General features: G+C 41.5%; 1 protein-coding gene across 2 annotated transcripts in view; it reads right to left on the bottom strand.

The window, feature by feature from the left end:
* The window catches only part of LOC121148873 (protein only RNase P catalytic subunit), a 137496-nt gene that overhangs the window by 9380 nt on the left and 110580 nt on the right, over positions 1-17536 (bottom strand). For both annotated transcript variants that reach the window (XM_040969219.1, XM_040969220.1), the window contains exon 6: positions 669-817. In XM_040969219.1, coding sequence (XP_040825153.1) covers positions 669-817 — 149 coding nt within the window. The remainder of the gene's footprint in view (positions 1-668; positions 818-17536) is intronic.

A 17536-nucleotide genomic window follows, 5' to 3' on the forward strand; every position in this document is an offset into this window, starting at 1 on the left:
TCAAAATTCCAATTTTAATAAACCTCTTGGCCTTCAATGCTGTGGCATGGTGGGTTAAGCGCCTATGCAGTGCTGGCCTCCCATACTGGGGTGCTAGTTCAAGATGGTGCTGTTCCCTTTCCAATTTAGCTTGTTGTAAACACGAGTGGGAAAGCAGCATAAGCTGGCCCAAGTACTTGGGCCTCTGCCACCATGATACCAGGAAGGAGTTCTTGGATCTTCACTTCAGCTGTGCCTAACCTGGCTGTTACAGGCATTTGGAGAGGGAAGTAACAGATGGAAGTTCTCTCTCTGTCACTCTGCCTTTCAAATGTACAAAAAATATCTTTAAAAGAATAAAATAAACCTCTTTCCTTCATAAGTAGCTTCTCCCGGCTATTTTCTGTCATAATAAAAAGTCAATGATTACAGTTGAGTATAATACATACACATATGATAAAAAATGTCAAAGTAGGCAGCTCCAACTGAACTTGATCCGCAGTTATGCAGCAAGGTGGAGCAATCCACTATGGGAGGAGGGGTGTGGGAGGGGTGGGGGGAATCCCCAGTGCTTATAAAACTGTATCACATAATATAATGTTAATAACAACAACAACAACAAAAAGTAGGCAGCTCCTAGGTAGGTGACTGGAGTGTACTGAAATTCACCTGGTACTACTAGTACTTACATATTGTCAGCAAAAAAACAGCTGGCTTGCTTCTGTATTTTTTCCATCTCATCCTTTCTCCACCGGGAATGCTGTGTTAGCATGTGCTTCCGGCCCAGGACCAGCAATTGCATATTCTGCTTGCTTAGTTGGGAGACTACATCCAAAAGCTAAAAAACACAAATCAACACCCAAGAGAGTCAAAGAAAGAGAGTCAAATAACTGCAGTGATTGTTCTAGCTGGTTCCACTTTTCTGGAAGGGGGTAAGAAAATAGTCTTCAAAGATATTTCAACTTTGAGAGCCTGAAGAGAACGCTTCCCTGTAATGAATTAACACACAACATCTGCTTACTGGTCATACTACTCTGAAACGCAGTTTTTCAAGCATGGAATGATAGGTCAGTCATTTCAAAACCTCTTTTTTTTTAGGACCAATGAGGAGCTCAAAAGAGATTTGTTCCTATATACTCCTAAACTGCTTCAACCAAAGCAATTTCTTAAAAGGTTTATTTTATTTTTACTGGAAACTCAGATATATAGAGAGGAGGAAAGATAGAGAGGAAGATCTCTGTCTATTGATTCACTCCCCAAGTAGCTGCAATGGCCGGAGCTGAGCCAATCTAAAGCCAGGAGTCAGGAGCCTCCTCTGAGTCTCCCATATGGGTACCGGGTCCCAAGGCTTTGGGCCGTCCTCCACTGCTTTCCCAGGCCACAAGCAGGGAGCTGGATGGGAAGTGGGGCCTCTAGGATTAGAATTGGTGCTCATATGAGATCCTGACACGTGCAAGGTGAGGACCTTAGCTGCTAGGCTACCGTGCCAGGCCCAACCAAAACAGTTTAATTGGTATATTTATATGTTTTATTCTGCTAAGTTCTCCTTTGTTTTAAAATTTGTCAATGGTTGGAGTTGTGACCTTATAATGTACTTTGCCACATTATGATTTTTTACTGCTACATCTTCTACTCTTTAAAATTTTTTTTAAAGATTTATTTTTATTATTTTTTTTTATTGGAAAGGCGGATATACAGAGAGGAGAGACAGAGAGGAAGATCTTCCGTCCGACGATTCACTCCCCAAGTGAGCGCAACGGCCGATACTATGCCGATCCGAAGCCAGGAGACTCTTCCAGGTCTCCCACGTGGGTGCAGGATCCCAAAGCTTTTGGGCGGTCCTCGACTGCTTCCCCGGGCCACAGGCAGGGAGCTGGAAGGGAAGCGGGGCTGCCGGGATTAGAACCAGCACCCATATGGGATTCCGGGCGTGCAAGGCGAGGACCTTAAGCACTTGTGCCACCGCACCGGGCCCATCTTCTACTCTTTTTAAAATCCTTTTGTTCCCCCCCAAAGATATACTCATTTCCATCCTCTGGCCTACTTGCAAACCATTATCCTCCTTCCTTGTGTGCACATGAACTCCTTCAGGGTCTAGACTTGGATTTTCAGCAAATCAAGCAATTGGGTGAGCCTGACTACATTTAATCTTCCTTAAGAAAAAAATTCAATAGGAAAAATTTCATGTATAACTTATTCAACTAATTGATACTAAGTCAAAGCTATTAAGTTACAATTTAAGTTAATACTGCACCAGAAATATTAAACATTATTAAATTTGTAGGCATTTCTGGTCTCACAAAAAAACTACAAGACAGTAACTGCTGAAGCAGCACACATTTGACTGAGTGTTTAAGAAGACACCTTTTAGGATACTCACACTTTTTTTTTTAACGGTTCAGGATTATTGTATCTTTTCTCTTTTTTTTGGCAGTATTTCCCCCTCTCTCTCTCTCTTTTAACATTAACATCCATCATATATATATATGACAGCTGAGTACAAATTTAACATCAAAGTTTCTATGTAGTTACATCTTGTTTAGCACTAACAGTCATAAACTGATAGTTTTTTGGAGAGAAAACTAAGCCACAATTTAAACTTTGCAGTATACAGTGATCAAGCATGGTTTTACAGAACTTTGCATTTTAACAATTGAAGAATAGAAAAGTTTTAGGCAGGTGAGCAGGGAAATCTCCAACAAGCCAGTGAGTGAGGAAGTATTTAACTCTACATCCTACCTAGTAAAGTCCAGGAGAAACAAACACAGAGCCTGACCAGTAAGTACAGGTTGAGTGATTATAGGCTAGTTGGCCTTTTCCCTGGCTGTTCCAGACCTTCTATATCTACATTTATGTCTTTCTCTGTGTATCTGAAAGTCCAGATGGGAAGCCTGATCAGTAAGGTACAAGCTGCGTGATTATCAACTAGCTGGCCTTTATTAGTCTCTGTCTATCTGAACTAATTTTGGGGCTCACAAGCAATGCTGATGGTCAGTGTAAGAGAGGTCTGGGAGCCAAGGCTGGAACTAAACAAGGACCAGAGAAAGCTCCTCTACTGAGTCCAGAAAGAAATTTACAACCCTTTTATCTCTGAGTACCACCTGGGGTTCCTGGCTGTAGTTCCGATGTCCCCAGACCCTGTGAGAGGGTTTGGGGCTGCTACCATCCCGTGTGGGAAGTCCAATAGGAAAATGACTGACTTTAGAGTTCTCAGCCTCCAAGGGCATTCATATTCCCTGTGATCTCCTATGCAGTCAGGATACGGTTCTTGGTGTCCACACTGACAATCCTCGATGAAGTATCCATTGCCTCTATGGTGAAAGCACTTGGGAGGCCTCCCGGAATCTCCGGGACTAGGATACAGACACCCTCTTATCCTCCTGTACCACCCTGAGATCCCCTCCCGCTCTGAACACACAACCTCCTTTTAAGAGGGTGTCAGGGTTGTTTGGGATATCCACACTTTATTGCTTTGTCTGAATCCTGGTTCAACTTGGAATTTATCTTCCTGCTAATAATGCACATGGTGGGAGGCAGCAGCTGATGGTTTAAATGGCTGAGTCCTTGCCATCTATGTGTGAGAATTCTCTGCTCCCAGCTTTTGTCTGGTTCGGCCCCAGCAGTTGCAGGCATATGGAGAGTAGATCAGTAGACAGAAGCAGCTCGCTCTCTTTTTAACTGTTTTTCAAAAAAACCCCAAAAACAATAATGAAAAATAACCAGAAACAAAACAAAACAAAAAAACTTTTGAGGAAAAACCCCTTCATTTTTGGGGGTCTTGATTAAAAAGGCTAACTTATTTTTTATTTATTTGAGAGATAGAAAGACAAGAAAGCTCACATCACTGGTTCACTCCCCATGTGCCTGCAGTGGACAGGGGTGGGCCAGGACCAGAACCAGAAGTGTGAAACACAATCAAGGTTTCCCATAGGTTGTCCAGGATTCAAGTACTTGCACTACCACCAGTGCCTACAAAGGTCTGCATTGGTGAGAAGCAGAAATCAGGATCCAAGTACTCCGCAGTGGAACTTGCGTATGATAACCACTAGGCCAAGTAACTACTCCGGGTGTTGCTTTTGACCAGTTTCTTCTTCCTCAAAATTTCTCTCCATCCAGACTTTTAGCGTATCATTTCAAATTTTTACATCAAAATTCAATCACCTACTAGGTCAGCTGTGAGACATCATATTAACACGTATAATATCTAACACACATGTAGATTCTCTTAAAACATTTAATTAGCAAGGGTTGGATATTTTAATATTATTGCTTAATGTTTTGGGATTTGTATTGTGTTTTATGCACCTTATTCTATAACTAATCTATTTTAGGAACCATAGTTTGATTATCTCTAATTATTTCTAGATTTGCATATGTATAACAGCTAATATTCAAACAGAAAAGACTTCTATCAGTGTGATGGCCTAAGTTAGCTTTACAATGAGCAAACACAGCTCTTTTCTTCAAAGGCAGAAACAGTGGCTTCAGCATTTATTCAATACGGAGCTTCAGTGGCGTAATCGGTTGGTGTGCAGTATTTACACAGTATTAATTCAACTCCTATTTTGTAGGCCTCTCTATGGTGTAAGGTATATATGGCAGTTATCATAGTCTGCAAAATTTTAAGATTATAGTCCCTGCCTTTAGTGAGAGGATACCTAATAATTTTTCTTACTTAACTATCAAGTCTGGGAAAATAAATATGTTGGCTCTTCATATATCAAACAGTTAATTAATACTTTCTGACTGCTAAAGGATATATCCAAAATGTATTTTTACCCAGGATAAAAACAGCTCATACTAAGCATGAAAAATGTAAACTAGAAGATGAAAGAACAAACTTAACTCATTCTCTAAGGATTTTCAATATGGATTTACTATTTTTTATTATATATATTTATACAATTTTATAAACAATTAAGTGGGGCTGGTATAAAAGTAAACATTTATACTAAGGAAGTTTGATTCAGAAATTAAAGTAGCCTAAAGACACTGCAAATTTAATTTTTTTTCAGGATGCATATATAACATTAATTTTTTAAAGCTGTGCTGAGAGTACAGATTGTTTTCAATAAGCCCAGATAGAAAATGGCAATTTCTGTTGATGAATAGTAACGGTAACTGCTTTTATTTCCATATGAATCATCACAAAGGTTTTGTAAAGACACATTAAAAAACCAAACAGAAACACTTTTAGAAACCATTTGCTTGAGTTCCGATGCAATTGGAAAACCACGGTTTAAAGAAAAACACAATTCACAGCTATACCCTGGTTTAGTTGAATGGCTTATTGGAGCTCAAGCAAGCTCAATAAGGCTTCAGCTTGATCTACTCAGGGGCGCCATCTGGTGGCTGAGTGTTCTCTTCTAGCAGTGATGTGGAGTACGCGTACTTCTTATCCTTCCCACTAGGTACAACTAAACACTAAGTACAATTAAGTATAACTCTGAATCCTGCTTATTATATTTATTTTTTAAAAAAATTTTTAAAAAGATTTATTTATTTTATTACAAAGTCAGACATACAGAGAGAAGAGACAGAGAGGAAGATCCTCCGTCCGATGATTCACTCCCCAAGTGAAACGCCCCGCCAACCCCCCAATGCCGCCCCCGCCCCCTCACTGTTTGAAAAATGCATTGTTTGGTACAGTTTATTGCTATACAAAGTCAGGAGCAGGTCGGTGTGAGGTTGAGCCCCCCCCCCCCCCCCCCCCCCCCCCCCCCCCCCCCCCCCCCCCCCCCCCCCCCCCCCCCCCCCCCCCCAAAAAAATCCTCCGTCCGATGATTCACTCCCCAAGTGAACGCAACGGGCCAATACTATGCCGATCCGAAGCCAGGAGCCTCTTCTGGGTCTCCCACGCGGGTGCAGGTTCCCAAGGCTTTGGGCCGTCCTCGACTGCTTTCCCAGGCCACAGGCAGGGAGCTGGAAGGGAAGCGGGGCTGCCGGGATTAGAACCGGCACCCATATGGGATCCCGGGCGTGCAAGGCGAGGACCTTTAACCACTTGCGCCACCACGCCGGGCCCTGAACCATATTTTTAAAAGCTATTTTTCTTCAATTTGAAAGGCAGAGTGACAGAGAAATAGAGACAGAGATAGGAAAATCTTCCATTTTTGATTCATTCTCCAACTCCATATGCCTGGAACAGTGAGGGCTAGACAGGCCAAAGCCAGGAACCTGGAACTTTCTAGGTCTCTCACATGGCTGGTAGGGACCCAAGCACTTGATCCATCTTTTGCCTACCAGGATATACTAGGAGAGTGAATCAGAACCACAGGTGCTGGGACTAGACCTGGTACGTTGACATGGGATAGTGTTTCAAATGACATCTGAACCACTGTGCCAAATGCTCACTCCTATTTTTCAGTTTTTGAGGAACTTTCATACCATTTCCCACAATGGCTGTACTAATTTGCCTTCCTACCAAGAGTACAAGGGGTCTTTTTCTTCACATTCCACTGGCACTTTTTTTTTAAAGTAGCAGCCCATCTAACTGAAGTGAGGTGATAGTTCATTGTGGTTTTGATTTGCATTTGATTTGCATTTCCCTAATGATTAGCAATGTTGAACATTTCTCACGTATCTGTTGGTCACTTATACGTTTCCTTTTGAGAAATGTCTGTTTAGATCTAATGCCCATTTTTACTGGATTATGCGTTTGTGTGTGTGCATGTGTGTTTCGCTACTGAATTGAGTTTCTTTTTTTGGGGTGCAGGGAATGATGCCTTGGTATAATTCATGAGCCCATGATACATTTGACTAGAGAAAAGAGATTATTTGGAATGAACGAAACTGAAATAAAAAACATCAAAACTCATGGGATACAGCCAGAAAAGCAAACAATCAATCAAAAAACAGAATGGATTGGACTATTGGAGTTACATTTTCCATGTTGGTTTCCTTATATAAGAGAAAATATGGTATTTTTTTTTTTGTGATTGACTCATTTCACTGAGCATAATGGTCTGTAGTTGGGACCACCTGTTTGTAAAAATAATAATTTCATTCTTCTTAACAGCTGAATAATATTCCATGGAGTAGATGTACCACAGTTTCTTTAACCACTCTTCCTTGGACACACATCTGGATTGTTTCCATGTCTTTGCTGCTGTAAATTGTGCTGCTGCTACTAATATAGAATTACAGAACCCCTTCTCACATGCAGATTTCACTTCTATTGGGTATATTTCTAGGAATAGGATAGCTGGGCCATATGGCAGGTTTATTTGCAATTTTCCAAGCACTCTCCACAGTGGTTGTATTAGCCTACACTCCCACCAGCAGTGAAGGAGGGTACCTTTCTCCCCACATCCTGTTATTACGGGCATTTAGGGAGTGAACCAGCAGATACAAGATTTCTGTTTCTGTCTCTCTCTTCTCTCTTCCTGCTTTTTAAATGAAATGGACCAAAAAATATATCAGTCAACAGTCATCAGTCAACAGCCCCAGCATGCAATTCCATTTCTTTATGTACTCTTCAACTTCTTCATCACACACAGTTTTCATTATAGATATCGTTCACCTCTTTGGTTAAATTTATTCCTAGGAGGCTCAGTGAAGTAGCCTAGTGGCTAAAGTCCTTGCCTTGCTTGCATTGGGATCCCATATAGATACCAGTTTGTATCCCAGCTGCTCCACTTCCTTTCCAGCTCCCTGCTTGTGGTCTGGGAAAGCAGCTGATGATCCTGCACCCATGTGGGAGACCTGGAAGAAGCTCCTGGATCCTGGCTTTGGATTGGCTCAGCTCCACCCATTGCAGCTACTTTGGGAGTGAACCAGCAGATGGAAAAATCTTTCTCTCTGTCTCTCCTTCTCTCTCTAAATCTGACTTTCCAATAAAGATAAATAAACCTTTAAAAAATTTTTATTTATTTGAAAGGAAGATTTTACAGAGAGATGGGAGAGACAGATAAAGATCTTCCATCTGCTGATTTCTTCCCCAATAGGTCACAGAGGCCACAGCTGAGCTGATCTGAAGCCAGGAGCTTCTTCTGTGTCTCCCACGTGCATGCAGGGGCATAGGGATATGAGCCATCGTCTACTGCCTTGACAGGCCATAAGTAGGGCTCTGGATCAGAAGTGGAGCAGATGGGACATGAACCAACACCCACATGGGATGCTGGTGTTGCATGCACAGGATTAGCTATTAGGAATGGGATTGTGTTCCTGATTTTCTTTTTCAGGTAATTCATTATTAGTAAATCACAATGTGACTGATCTTGGTATGTTGACTTTGAGTAGGTTTTAAAAATTTATTTGAAAGGCAGAGTTATACAGAGAGTGGGAGAGAAAGGAATTTTCCATCTATTGATTCACTTCCCAAATGGCTGGAAGGGTTGAGGCTTAGCCAGGCCAAAGCCAGGAGCCAAGAGTTTCTTCTGCATCTCTCCCCTGGGTAAAGGGTATTGAGGATTTGAGCTGTGTTCTGATGCTTTCCTGGGTACATTAGTAAGAAGTTGGATTGGGAGTGGAGCAGCTGGGACTTGAACTGGCACCCATTTGGGATGCAGGCACTGCAGGCAGCATGCTAACACACTAAGCCACAGTGCTGGTTCCAATAATATGTGTTTTAAAGCAAAGAAGAGACTTTAGACTATCCATATTTTTATCAGGAAAAAAAAACCTGTAGCAAAGCAGAGGCTGAAAGAAGGGATACTTTTTGGAAAGATGGTTCTTGAGAAAGCAGGAGAAGATAAAAGCTAGAGAACAGGTGGGAAACACACCTCTTCTGACTGAAATGGAAGTAGGATGAGAAAGGATTTGAACATAGGAAAGTTGGATTGTGTGGTTGGTGCGCACAAAATCCGGGGTGTGTGAGTGTGCTGTTCCTCCTGGTACTGTCTGTGTTGTGTGTGGAACAGCAGCAGGTGAATCATAGGCAGAGGGATGGTAGAGGGAGTGGGGGAGGAGGCTTGAGGGCAAAGGCACAGATGAGATATGGCTGGTGTGGGAACTGTGTGACTGCAGACAAGTACAGACAGCTGGACAGGGTAAACCCCGGGTGTGGTTAGAGGCAGCTGAAGTCAGCTCCGCAGCCTGACTGCAAAGTGATACACAGCAAATAGAAGACAGCCAGTGAGGATCATGACTGACTTTCTTGTTCTGTGTTAATATTTAATTAAAAGGTACTTTCTACAGAAGGTACAATCATACTGAAACATCTGCATCCAATGTTACTCTGTTAAATATTAGTGACTGCAGATATCATTCTAAAGTTATGTCAGTATAGACTCCGCAGTTAGGGATTGTGTCCTGAGTTGGGAACTTCAAAGTCCTATTGATTTGTTGCTAGCTTTTGATGAAATGTGCAGAGGGAATTGCTCCCACCTGTGACTAAGCTTCCTGCTAGCTTGGGCAGAGCAGAAGTGACTCCAACACCCCGACGAAGTTAAGCGGACACTCCCATCCAGGAATTTGCAATGCCGAATCACCCTGACCTTGTCTCTGTGCAGAGGGTCAGCACTCACGTGATGAGCACCCCATACTGTATTTCTCACACATGCCGCAAATCGAAGATGCCTTCTCCCATCATCTGCACCTAAGATGTATAAAACCCCAGCGCTGTAAGCCCTGAATGGCTATTTCTCTTACGTGGTCACACCCCCGCCGGAAGTGGTCCTGAGCAGTTTCCAACTAGGGAGCAGGCCACCAGACTCTCTCCCCTAATAAAATTCTGCCTGTACTAAAAGCCCCTCCTTTTCCCTCTCTCCCAGTCACCCCTGAACCTAACATTTTGGTGTTGAAACCTGAGAGAAGTTGAGGGATGGCCTCTCGCTCACTGGGTCAGCTCTCTGGGTAAGGGCTGAGACTCCCCTCCTTGGAATTCCTCTACTTCCTCCAAGGTTTCTTTGCTTCTGGGGTAATCAGAGGGTGAGGGTCACAGGGTGACCATGGAGCACCCCAGCCACTTTTTACTCCTCTGGCCACCTGGGGAAACCCCCAGCCAGGCTGCCCCATGTGGATGGACTCTGCCCGACCCTACACTTCCTTTTCTCTTCCACTACCCTTAACAGTGTTATGAAAATTATCTATCACATGGTCATTAGTAAAATGTAAAACTGTTTCACTTACATATACTTTCTTTGAATGTAAATATTAAGCAGCCTTTCAGAATTTCAACCATTTATCATAGTAATGAATGAGGGAAGTGTGCTTTCTTAAAAAGGAATGTGAAGGAGAAGGACATTAGGGACTTACTCAAGGTATTCCTACGTGGTGATTTAGACAAAGTATCTTAAAACCACCTGAGTCTCTGGGCATGCTCTCTCTGGTGACAGGTCCTCCTTAAGGATGAGTTTAGGAAGCAAATAGGGTCCAGTTGGTTAGGAGGACGCAGGGCGGCCATGTGTCAGTGCTGAAAGACTTTTGCCCAACTTCTCTCCTGTTAATGATTCAGTGAGAGAATGGTGAGGAGAGGCTGTGTTTTACCTTAGCCTTCACTAGCAGCAGACCCCAGTTCTATTCAGTGGAGTCCAGTAAACCTGGAATAACACATCTGGGCTCTCTGATGTTATTATTTGTGTAAAATGAAGGGGTATAAATAGCTCTTCAGGAACCACAGAAAATTCACAAATTCCTGAACCCAGGAATAGTTTTCCTCTCTTTCAGGGACTTGTCTGTAAATGGCCAGTAGTTATTATTAGCGCAAACTGGGATGGAATAGAGTGAAGAGGAAGGTGTTAAGAATTTGACAGGACTGAGCTTTCAAAGATGCCACTTATCTCACAGAAACTCCTCTAAGTATGCACACCAATGAGGAGGTAACATGATCCAGTCTTTGATCTGCCTCCCCTTCACATCACACACATTGCTGTAATTCACCACCTGAGCTGTGAAGGACAGCATATGAGTTTTAAATAGAATGTTGATATAAAAGAGAACATTTATGGTTGCTTATAAATAGACATTTGAAATTCAATTTAAAAAGAGATGTTTAAAAAATAACCACAGGTAGCCTGCAAATTGTTTCAGTGTGAAGTGATATCAATGTCTGATATCAGTTACACAGTTGCTTTGGAGACTGAAGTCAGGAAATACACATCCAATTGGGATTGTGAGATTGCTTTGCTAACGACAACCACATGGTAACTTGGAGCTTGGACTGGGACTAATGGTCCTGAGTAGGGGTTTTCCTCTTGGAGTTGGCTGAATTTCAAGTTACAGTATCTTTAGGCCAAAGGCAGATCAGAGAAAGTAAGAAGAGTAAATAACTGTGTTCTCTACAAAGTTCATGGCAGGAAAAACAAACAAAACCAAGCAAATGAACAGCCCCCTGCACTCCCAAAAAAGAGAAGCCATAGCTGGTGCAATGGAGTTTTCTACTATGATGCTCCCACCCTCAGCAGACTAGCTAATAATCTGTTTAATTTCCTTTTGCCATTTGACACCTGTTGCTGCAGGGGTGGGGATAGGAACAGGGTTGCCTTTAAATGGAAGATTAAGAAATAATTTTGTCTTGTTGGAACTGTTCAAGAGCTATATACCATTTAGGAGACACCAGCACTTGATGAAAATGAGAGAATTGGACACAGAGAAAAGGCAGTGTTTTGGTGAAGAAGCAGAGCTGTGACCAAGAGGGAGAGGGAGGCTTTCACTGGGGATGCAAGGACTTGTAAGCTTTCTGCATCTAGCGTTCCAGTTCTAGCAGGCAGGGGCAGGGCTGGGACTAAGCAGGAGTCTTAATCCATTTCTTTATGCACAGAAGATGTAAAACTATTAGGTGATCGGCTCACATTACAGAGCTCTTTGAAACTCTTGGAAGAATGTATGGCCACAAAATACTACCACCTCACTATGACTTCATGGATGAACGCATTGGTTTACATTAGACCAACCATGCCCTATATCCCTTGTTGCCAGTCTTTGGTATTTTAGGGAGATTTCAATGATCTCATCTTGTTCTTAGTCAATAGACAAATGTCTTTCCTGCTTTGGGAACATCCTGTCAAGTGTAGGATGTGTTTCCTGCCTGCCACTGTCTTCACTGATACCTTGAGCACCCACACAGCTATTCAGCCTTTCGGAAAAGAATTCAATTGTTGGCCTACATGTATTTCCCCAGCCAGCTTAAAGACAGAGTTGTCTAAAAGACAGAAAATTCATCTCCTAATTCAGAGTACAATGTCTCTGAAAATATTCACAGGCATTTCTATTTGATTGCTTTATCTACTATCTATCTATCTATATTATCCTATGCAGCAGGGAAGGATAGGTATTTTAAAGACTGAATATTGATTTCAGGAAGATTAATTTATTCTGATGCATTTGAATTTCCATTCTCAAAAGGCTTATTATGGAGTGGGTGTTGTGAAACAGTGGTTAAGCTGCTGCTTGGGACACCCACATGCCATACTGAAGTGTTTAGGCTCCAGTTTTTGCTTCCAATCTAACATTCTGCTGATGTGGAGCCAGGGAGCCAGTGGGTGATGGCTCAAGTACTTAAGATCCCTGCCAGAAGATCCAGATGGAATTCCTAGCTCCTGGTTTTGGCCTGATATAGCTTTGGCTGCTGTGGGCACTTGGGAAGTGAACCAACAGATGGATGTGTTCTCTCTGTTTCTCTCTCAAAGAAATAAAAACAACTAAATTTCTTTTCTTAAATATACACATATATTTATAAGTATAAATATATTTTTAATTTGAAAAGCAGAGTTACATAGAGAGAAGGAAAGGGAGAAGGGGAAAGAGCTCTTCCATTCTCCGGTTCACTTGCCAAAGGGCAATAACAGCTGGAACTGGGTCAGTCTGAAACCAGGAGCCAGGAGTTTCTTCTGGGTCTCCCATGTGGATGAAGGAGTCCAAGCACTTGGACCATCTTCGGCTGCTTTTCCAGGTCATTAGCAGGGATCTAGATTGCAAATAGAACAGCTGACACTTGAACTGAAGCTCATGTGGGATGCTGGTGCTGTAAGTGGATGCTTAACTTGCTATGTCAAGGTGTTGCTCCTAGGTAAATTCTTTTAATATGCAGCCATGTATATGGAATAATCTATTTACTCTGGGAAAGTATGTGAACACTTTCAGGCCCATAAGACTAGAAGAGAAAGAATATGATGAGTGGGTCTCTGGATGCTTAACATTCTGTATATTCTGACTCCACAAATTTGCATAGCTTTCGGTTTTGCTACAAAGTTATACACAATTGTATACTATAGTTACTGAATTTATTTTCTGGAATGATTATGCCTGTTCAAAATATATAGAAGACTTGGCTACAAAAAAAAAAGTTTTCTAGTTAATGTTTCAAGGTAACTGTATAGCCCTACAGTAGAAGGGCTTATACAATAAATAAAATGAACAGACACATAACAGAGACTTTGTAATCAATATCTACCATTTAATAATACAGTAATGAAGAGCACAAGCTTTGGCGTTAGGTTGCCTAGGTTCAAAGTTTGACTCTACTGTGGATAAGCTGTAAAATCCTATGAAAGTTGTATTTCCCCACTCTGTCCTTGTTTCAAGTTGGTAAAATGGAGGTACTAATTAGGTTATTGTGAGGAGCTTTTTAGATAACCCACATGTATATAATGCACATTGAAAGTATTTAATAGATGTTAGCTATTTTTTTTTAACAATATTGCCTATTTTAGTGAACTTAGAGTTCTTAACTGCTCCTATATATCTTTCCCAATGATGCCCCTCCAATGAAAAAATAAAAATGAAAAAAGAGGAGGAAATGAAAGAATAAAATAAACAGGAACAAGTTTCCTTGGGCATTACTACAGACTTAATGTTCTTATTTTCATCTGTCAATACTTGTTGAGAGTAGAATACAAGCTTTAAGGTTGAGAAGGCAATTTGAAGACCTGCAACTTATCTTTTTTTTTTTTTCATGCAACTTATCTTAACCCCACTTGAAATTACATTAAAACTGTAACAGATTTTCTAAAATGGCCAACCCAGAATACTCGGAGGACAATAGCAACAGAATCTTTCAAACAGGAAAGCCGATGCACAAGTGGTAACAAATTTTGTAGCTCAGATGAAGTCTGATCTGAAGAGAGATACCTAAAAATCAACCCAAATTATCAAAAGACTATGGAAGCAAAAGAGTGGGGCTGAATGGAGGTTTGTAACTTAACTAAAGAGAACTGGGTGAAAGATGATGGAATATTAGCTCTAAATTCAAGTTTCCCTGACTACTTCATCTTGCCAGTTCATACTACTGCTGAAGTTAGGATGAAGTCTGAAGGTTCATGATTCGGGTTCACAGAGAGGGAACAAAGAGAAAAAGCAAAGGGGAAGGAGTCAATCATAAAACAAATAATAAACATCTTTCCAAAGGAAAAACACACCTTCTTTTCTTTAGATGTATTTGTTTGAAAGGCAGAGCTATTGAATCAGAGAGGAGCCAAGAGCTACAGTTGCATCTCCTGTGTGGATAGCAGTGGCCCATGGGCCATTTTCTTTTGCTTTCTTAGGTGCATTAGCAGGGAGCTGGATCTGAATTGGAGTCCCTGGGACTAAAACTGATGCTTGTGAGGATGTCGATGGCTTAATACTGTGTAACACATCAACCTCAAGAGATGATTTTCTCGAATAAAATAGCCCATTGGAAGTCCAACTCAATGGATGCAAGTAGACCACACCAAATCATAGCACTGGTAAACTGCCAGAACACTAAAGACAAGGAGAAGATTTTGAAAACTTTCAGAGAGAATAAAGCAGAGCATATACAAAAGAGCAGCAATGAGAGCTTTTAGTTTCAAGAGTAACACTGGAAGCATGAGGTACTATCTTCAGAATCCTGAAATATGTATTATCATTTTCTTTAAATTTCAGCCACACTATCTTCTGTATAAGAATACTATAAGCACATTTTCAGACATGAAAGCTCTCAAAAATTTAACCTCCCATATCTAGCTTCCTTAAAAACTCCTGGAAAATTTTCCACAAAAGAAGTGAACCTGAGAAAGAAGACAGGAAACAGGAGATCCAGTACAGAGTGAAGCAATGGGAATTCCCAGGAGGACAACAGCTGTGTATCAGGCACCAGGGTAATGAGTTCAGACTGCAAAGTGACTCAAGAGCTAGCCACACTGGGGACTGCCATCACCAAGAACCCCAATGCCATCATCTCATTATATCAAGTTGAGCATAGAATGCCTAAGTGAACCTGTTCTTGATTTGTCTTAGTCATAAGGTAAGATTCTCATATTCTCCACAAAGCTATTGCTACATCAATCAGATAAAAGAATTTATCATATAAATTCTTGTTTTGTTGTATTCCTAACACTGGAGAAAAGCCATGGTGAATTTAGAGGTAGGAGACCATTCTGTTTGGCCACATTTCTGTTGGAAGTCATTTATCTGGTCTTTACTACAGCTCCAACAAATGCCCTGCTTTGTGACTAACCCCTGTTTCCTAGGGTTCATATGACCTTGAAGTCTTATATCTTCAAAAGGGTCTCCCTTCAGAAAAAAGGCTGGTCATGGGCCCAGCGCAGTGGCATAGCAGCTAAAGTCCTCACCTTGAACGCTGGGATCCCATATGGGCGCTGCTTCTAATGCCGGTAGCCCTGGTCCCATCCAGCTCCCTGTTTGTGGACTGGGAAAGCAGTCAAGGATAGTCCAAAGCCTTGGGACGCTGCACCCACGTGGGAGACACAGAAGTTCCTTGCTCCTGGCTTTGGATCAGCACAGCACCAGCCATTGTGGTCACTTGGGGAGTGAACCATGGGATGGAAGATATTTTTCTGTCTTGTCTCCTCTCTGTATATCTGACTTGGCGATAAAAATAAAATAAATCTTTTTTTAACTTAAAAAATTATATACATATAGATATAATTGTGTTGCACGGTTAGGGTGAATAGTTGGGGATGAGCTTAGACAGGGCACATAGGGAACTTCCTAAATCAGCTGCTGGGTACAGAGGTGTTAGTTTTTAAATTACTCCTTATGTTACACATTCACATTTAATTTTTTTATACATTATACATTTTACACACACACATGCACATATACACACAGGCTTTTTATTATAAAACACATGAAATTATTAGTATTCTACTTTTTGTACAAACCCTGCAAAATCATTATGTTTACATCTACAGTAGTGCAAGGTTTACAATGTACTTTGCTACAATAGGGCAAATTAAGAACCTAAGTTTCCTCATATGCAAAATGTGAAGGAAAGAAAAAAAAATCAGAGGGTCTCTGTCTTAAAATTGACCCTGATAATTGTATAACTCTTGTATTCTGCACGCATAGCATAACGATTCTTGTTCTCTAAAGGTTAAAACGTTAAGTCTAATGGGGAAATTCCTTTTTGTTTCCCAGAGAAAAGACCTGGCAAATATTATTCACACAACTACAGTTAACATAATAATGAGGACTTATAAACAGCTTTTAGAAATCCCCAAACCCCCACAAGTCCCTCACTTCTGCTTTTCCTAGCAGAAAGAGGATACAGGAACTGGAAGTGACAGGAAGCACTAATGGGGATGTGATCTGAGGGAGACGGGTGAGAGCAGGAATCAAGATGCAGAGTGTAACACGTGTTTTCATGAGCCTTCTCCAGAGACTTGGACGGACTGAGCGGCATAGAGATTAAAAAGGTAACATACACCAAAAAGAAGAATTGTCCATTTTGTTTCTCCTTTAGTTAGTGCCTGGGACATTATGATGCATTAAGAGTAGTTTAAATGTTAATATTTTTATATACATGATCATTTAATCCTTGAGAGCCTATGAATTTGCTACTATTATTGCCACCCACTGCTACTCTCCTTTCACAAAGGGGGAAACTAAGACCCAGCAAGGTTAAGCAAGTCACTGCTCAGAACATGGCAGAGGCAGTTTTCAAACCCAGATAATTCTAACATCAAGACCATGCTCTTGGTAACTCTCCTGTATCACTCTGAACTCTGTTCTTTTTTTTTTTTTTTAAAGATTTATTTATTATTTATTGGAAAGTCAGATATACAGAGAGGAGGAGAGACAGATAGGAAGGTCTTCAGTCCGATGATTCACTCCCCAACTGAGTGCAAGGACTGGTTCTGCACCGATCCAAAGCCGAGAACCAGGAACCTCCTCCGGGTCTCCCACGCAGGTGCAGGGTCTCAAAGCTTTGGGCCTTCCTCTTCTGCTTTCCCAGTCCACAAGCAGGGAGCTGGATGGGAAGTGGAGCTGCCGGGATCAGAACCGGCGCCCATATGGGATCCCGGAGCATTCAAGGCAAGGATTTTAGCCGCTAGGCCACACCGCCGGGCCCTGAACTCTGTTCTTTTCAAAACAGTTCCTTCTTATCACTGACCTTCACTCTACAGTTCTGATTACAACTAGTTCAATAGTCTACTGCTCCATTTCTCTTAAGAATACTGTAGGAACCACCAAGTACTTTGTTGGAATTTCAAGCTAACAGTATAGCTCTCAACTAGAGTACATATAACAGTACTTACAATATGTAGGCGATAATTGAAGCCATAGAAGAAGCATGGCGTTTCTTCCAAGGGTACCATTGTTACTTCAGGTTGTATTGTAGGGGAGAACATGCCTTCCCGCCCCAGGATATATTTGAAAAGCAGAGTGACCAGAAAGAGAGAGAAAAAAATCC

The sequence above is a fragment of the Ochotona curzoniae genome, unplaced genomic scaffold (assembly GCF_017591425.1).
Source record: "Ochotona curzoniae isolate NIBS_2020 unplaced genomic scaffold, NIBS_Ocur_1.0 scaffold_4701, whole genome shotgun sequence".
In the NCBI taxonomy this organism is placed as follows: domain Eukaryota; kingdom Metazoa; phylum Chordata; class Mammalia; order Lagomorpha; family Ochotonidae; genus Ochotona; species Ochotona curzoniae.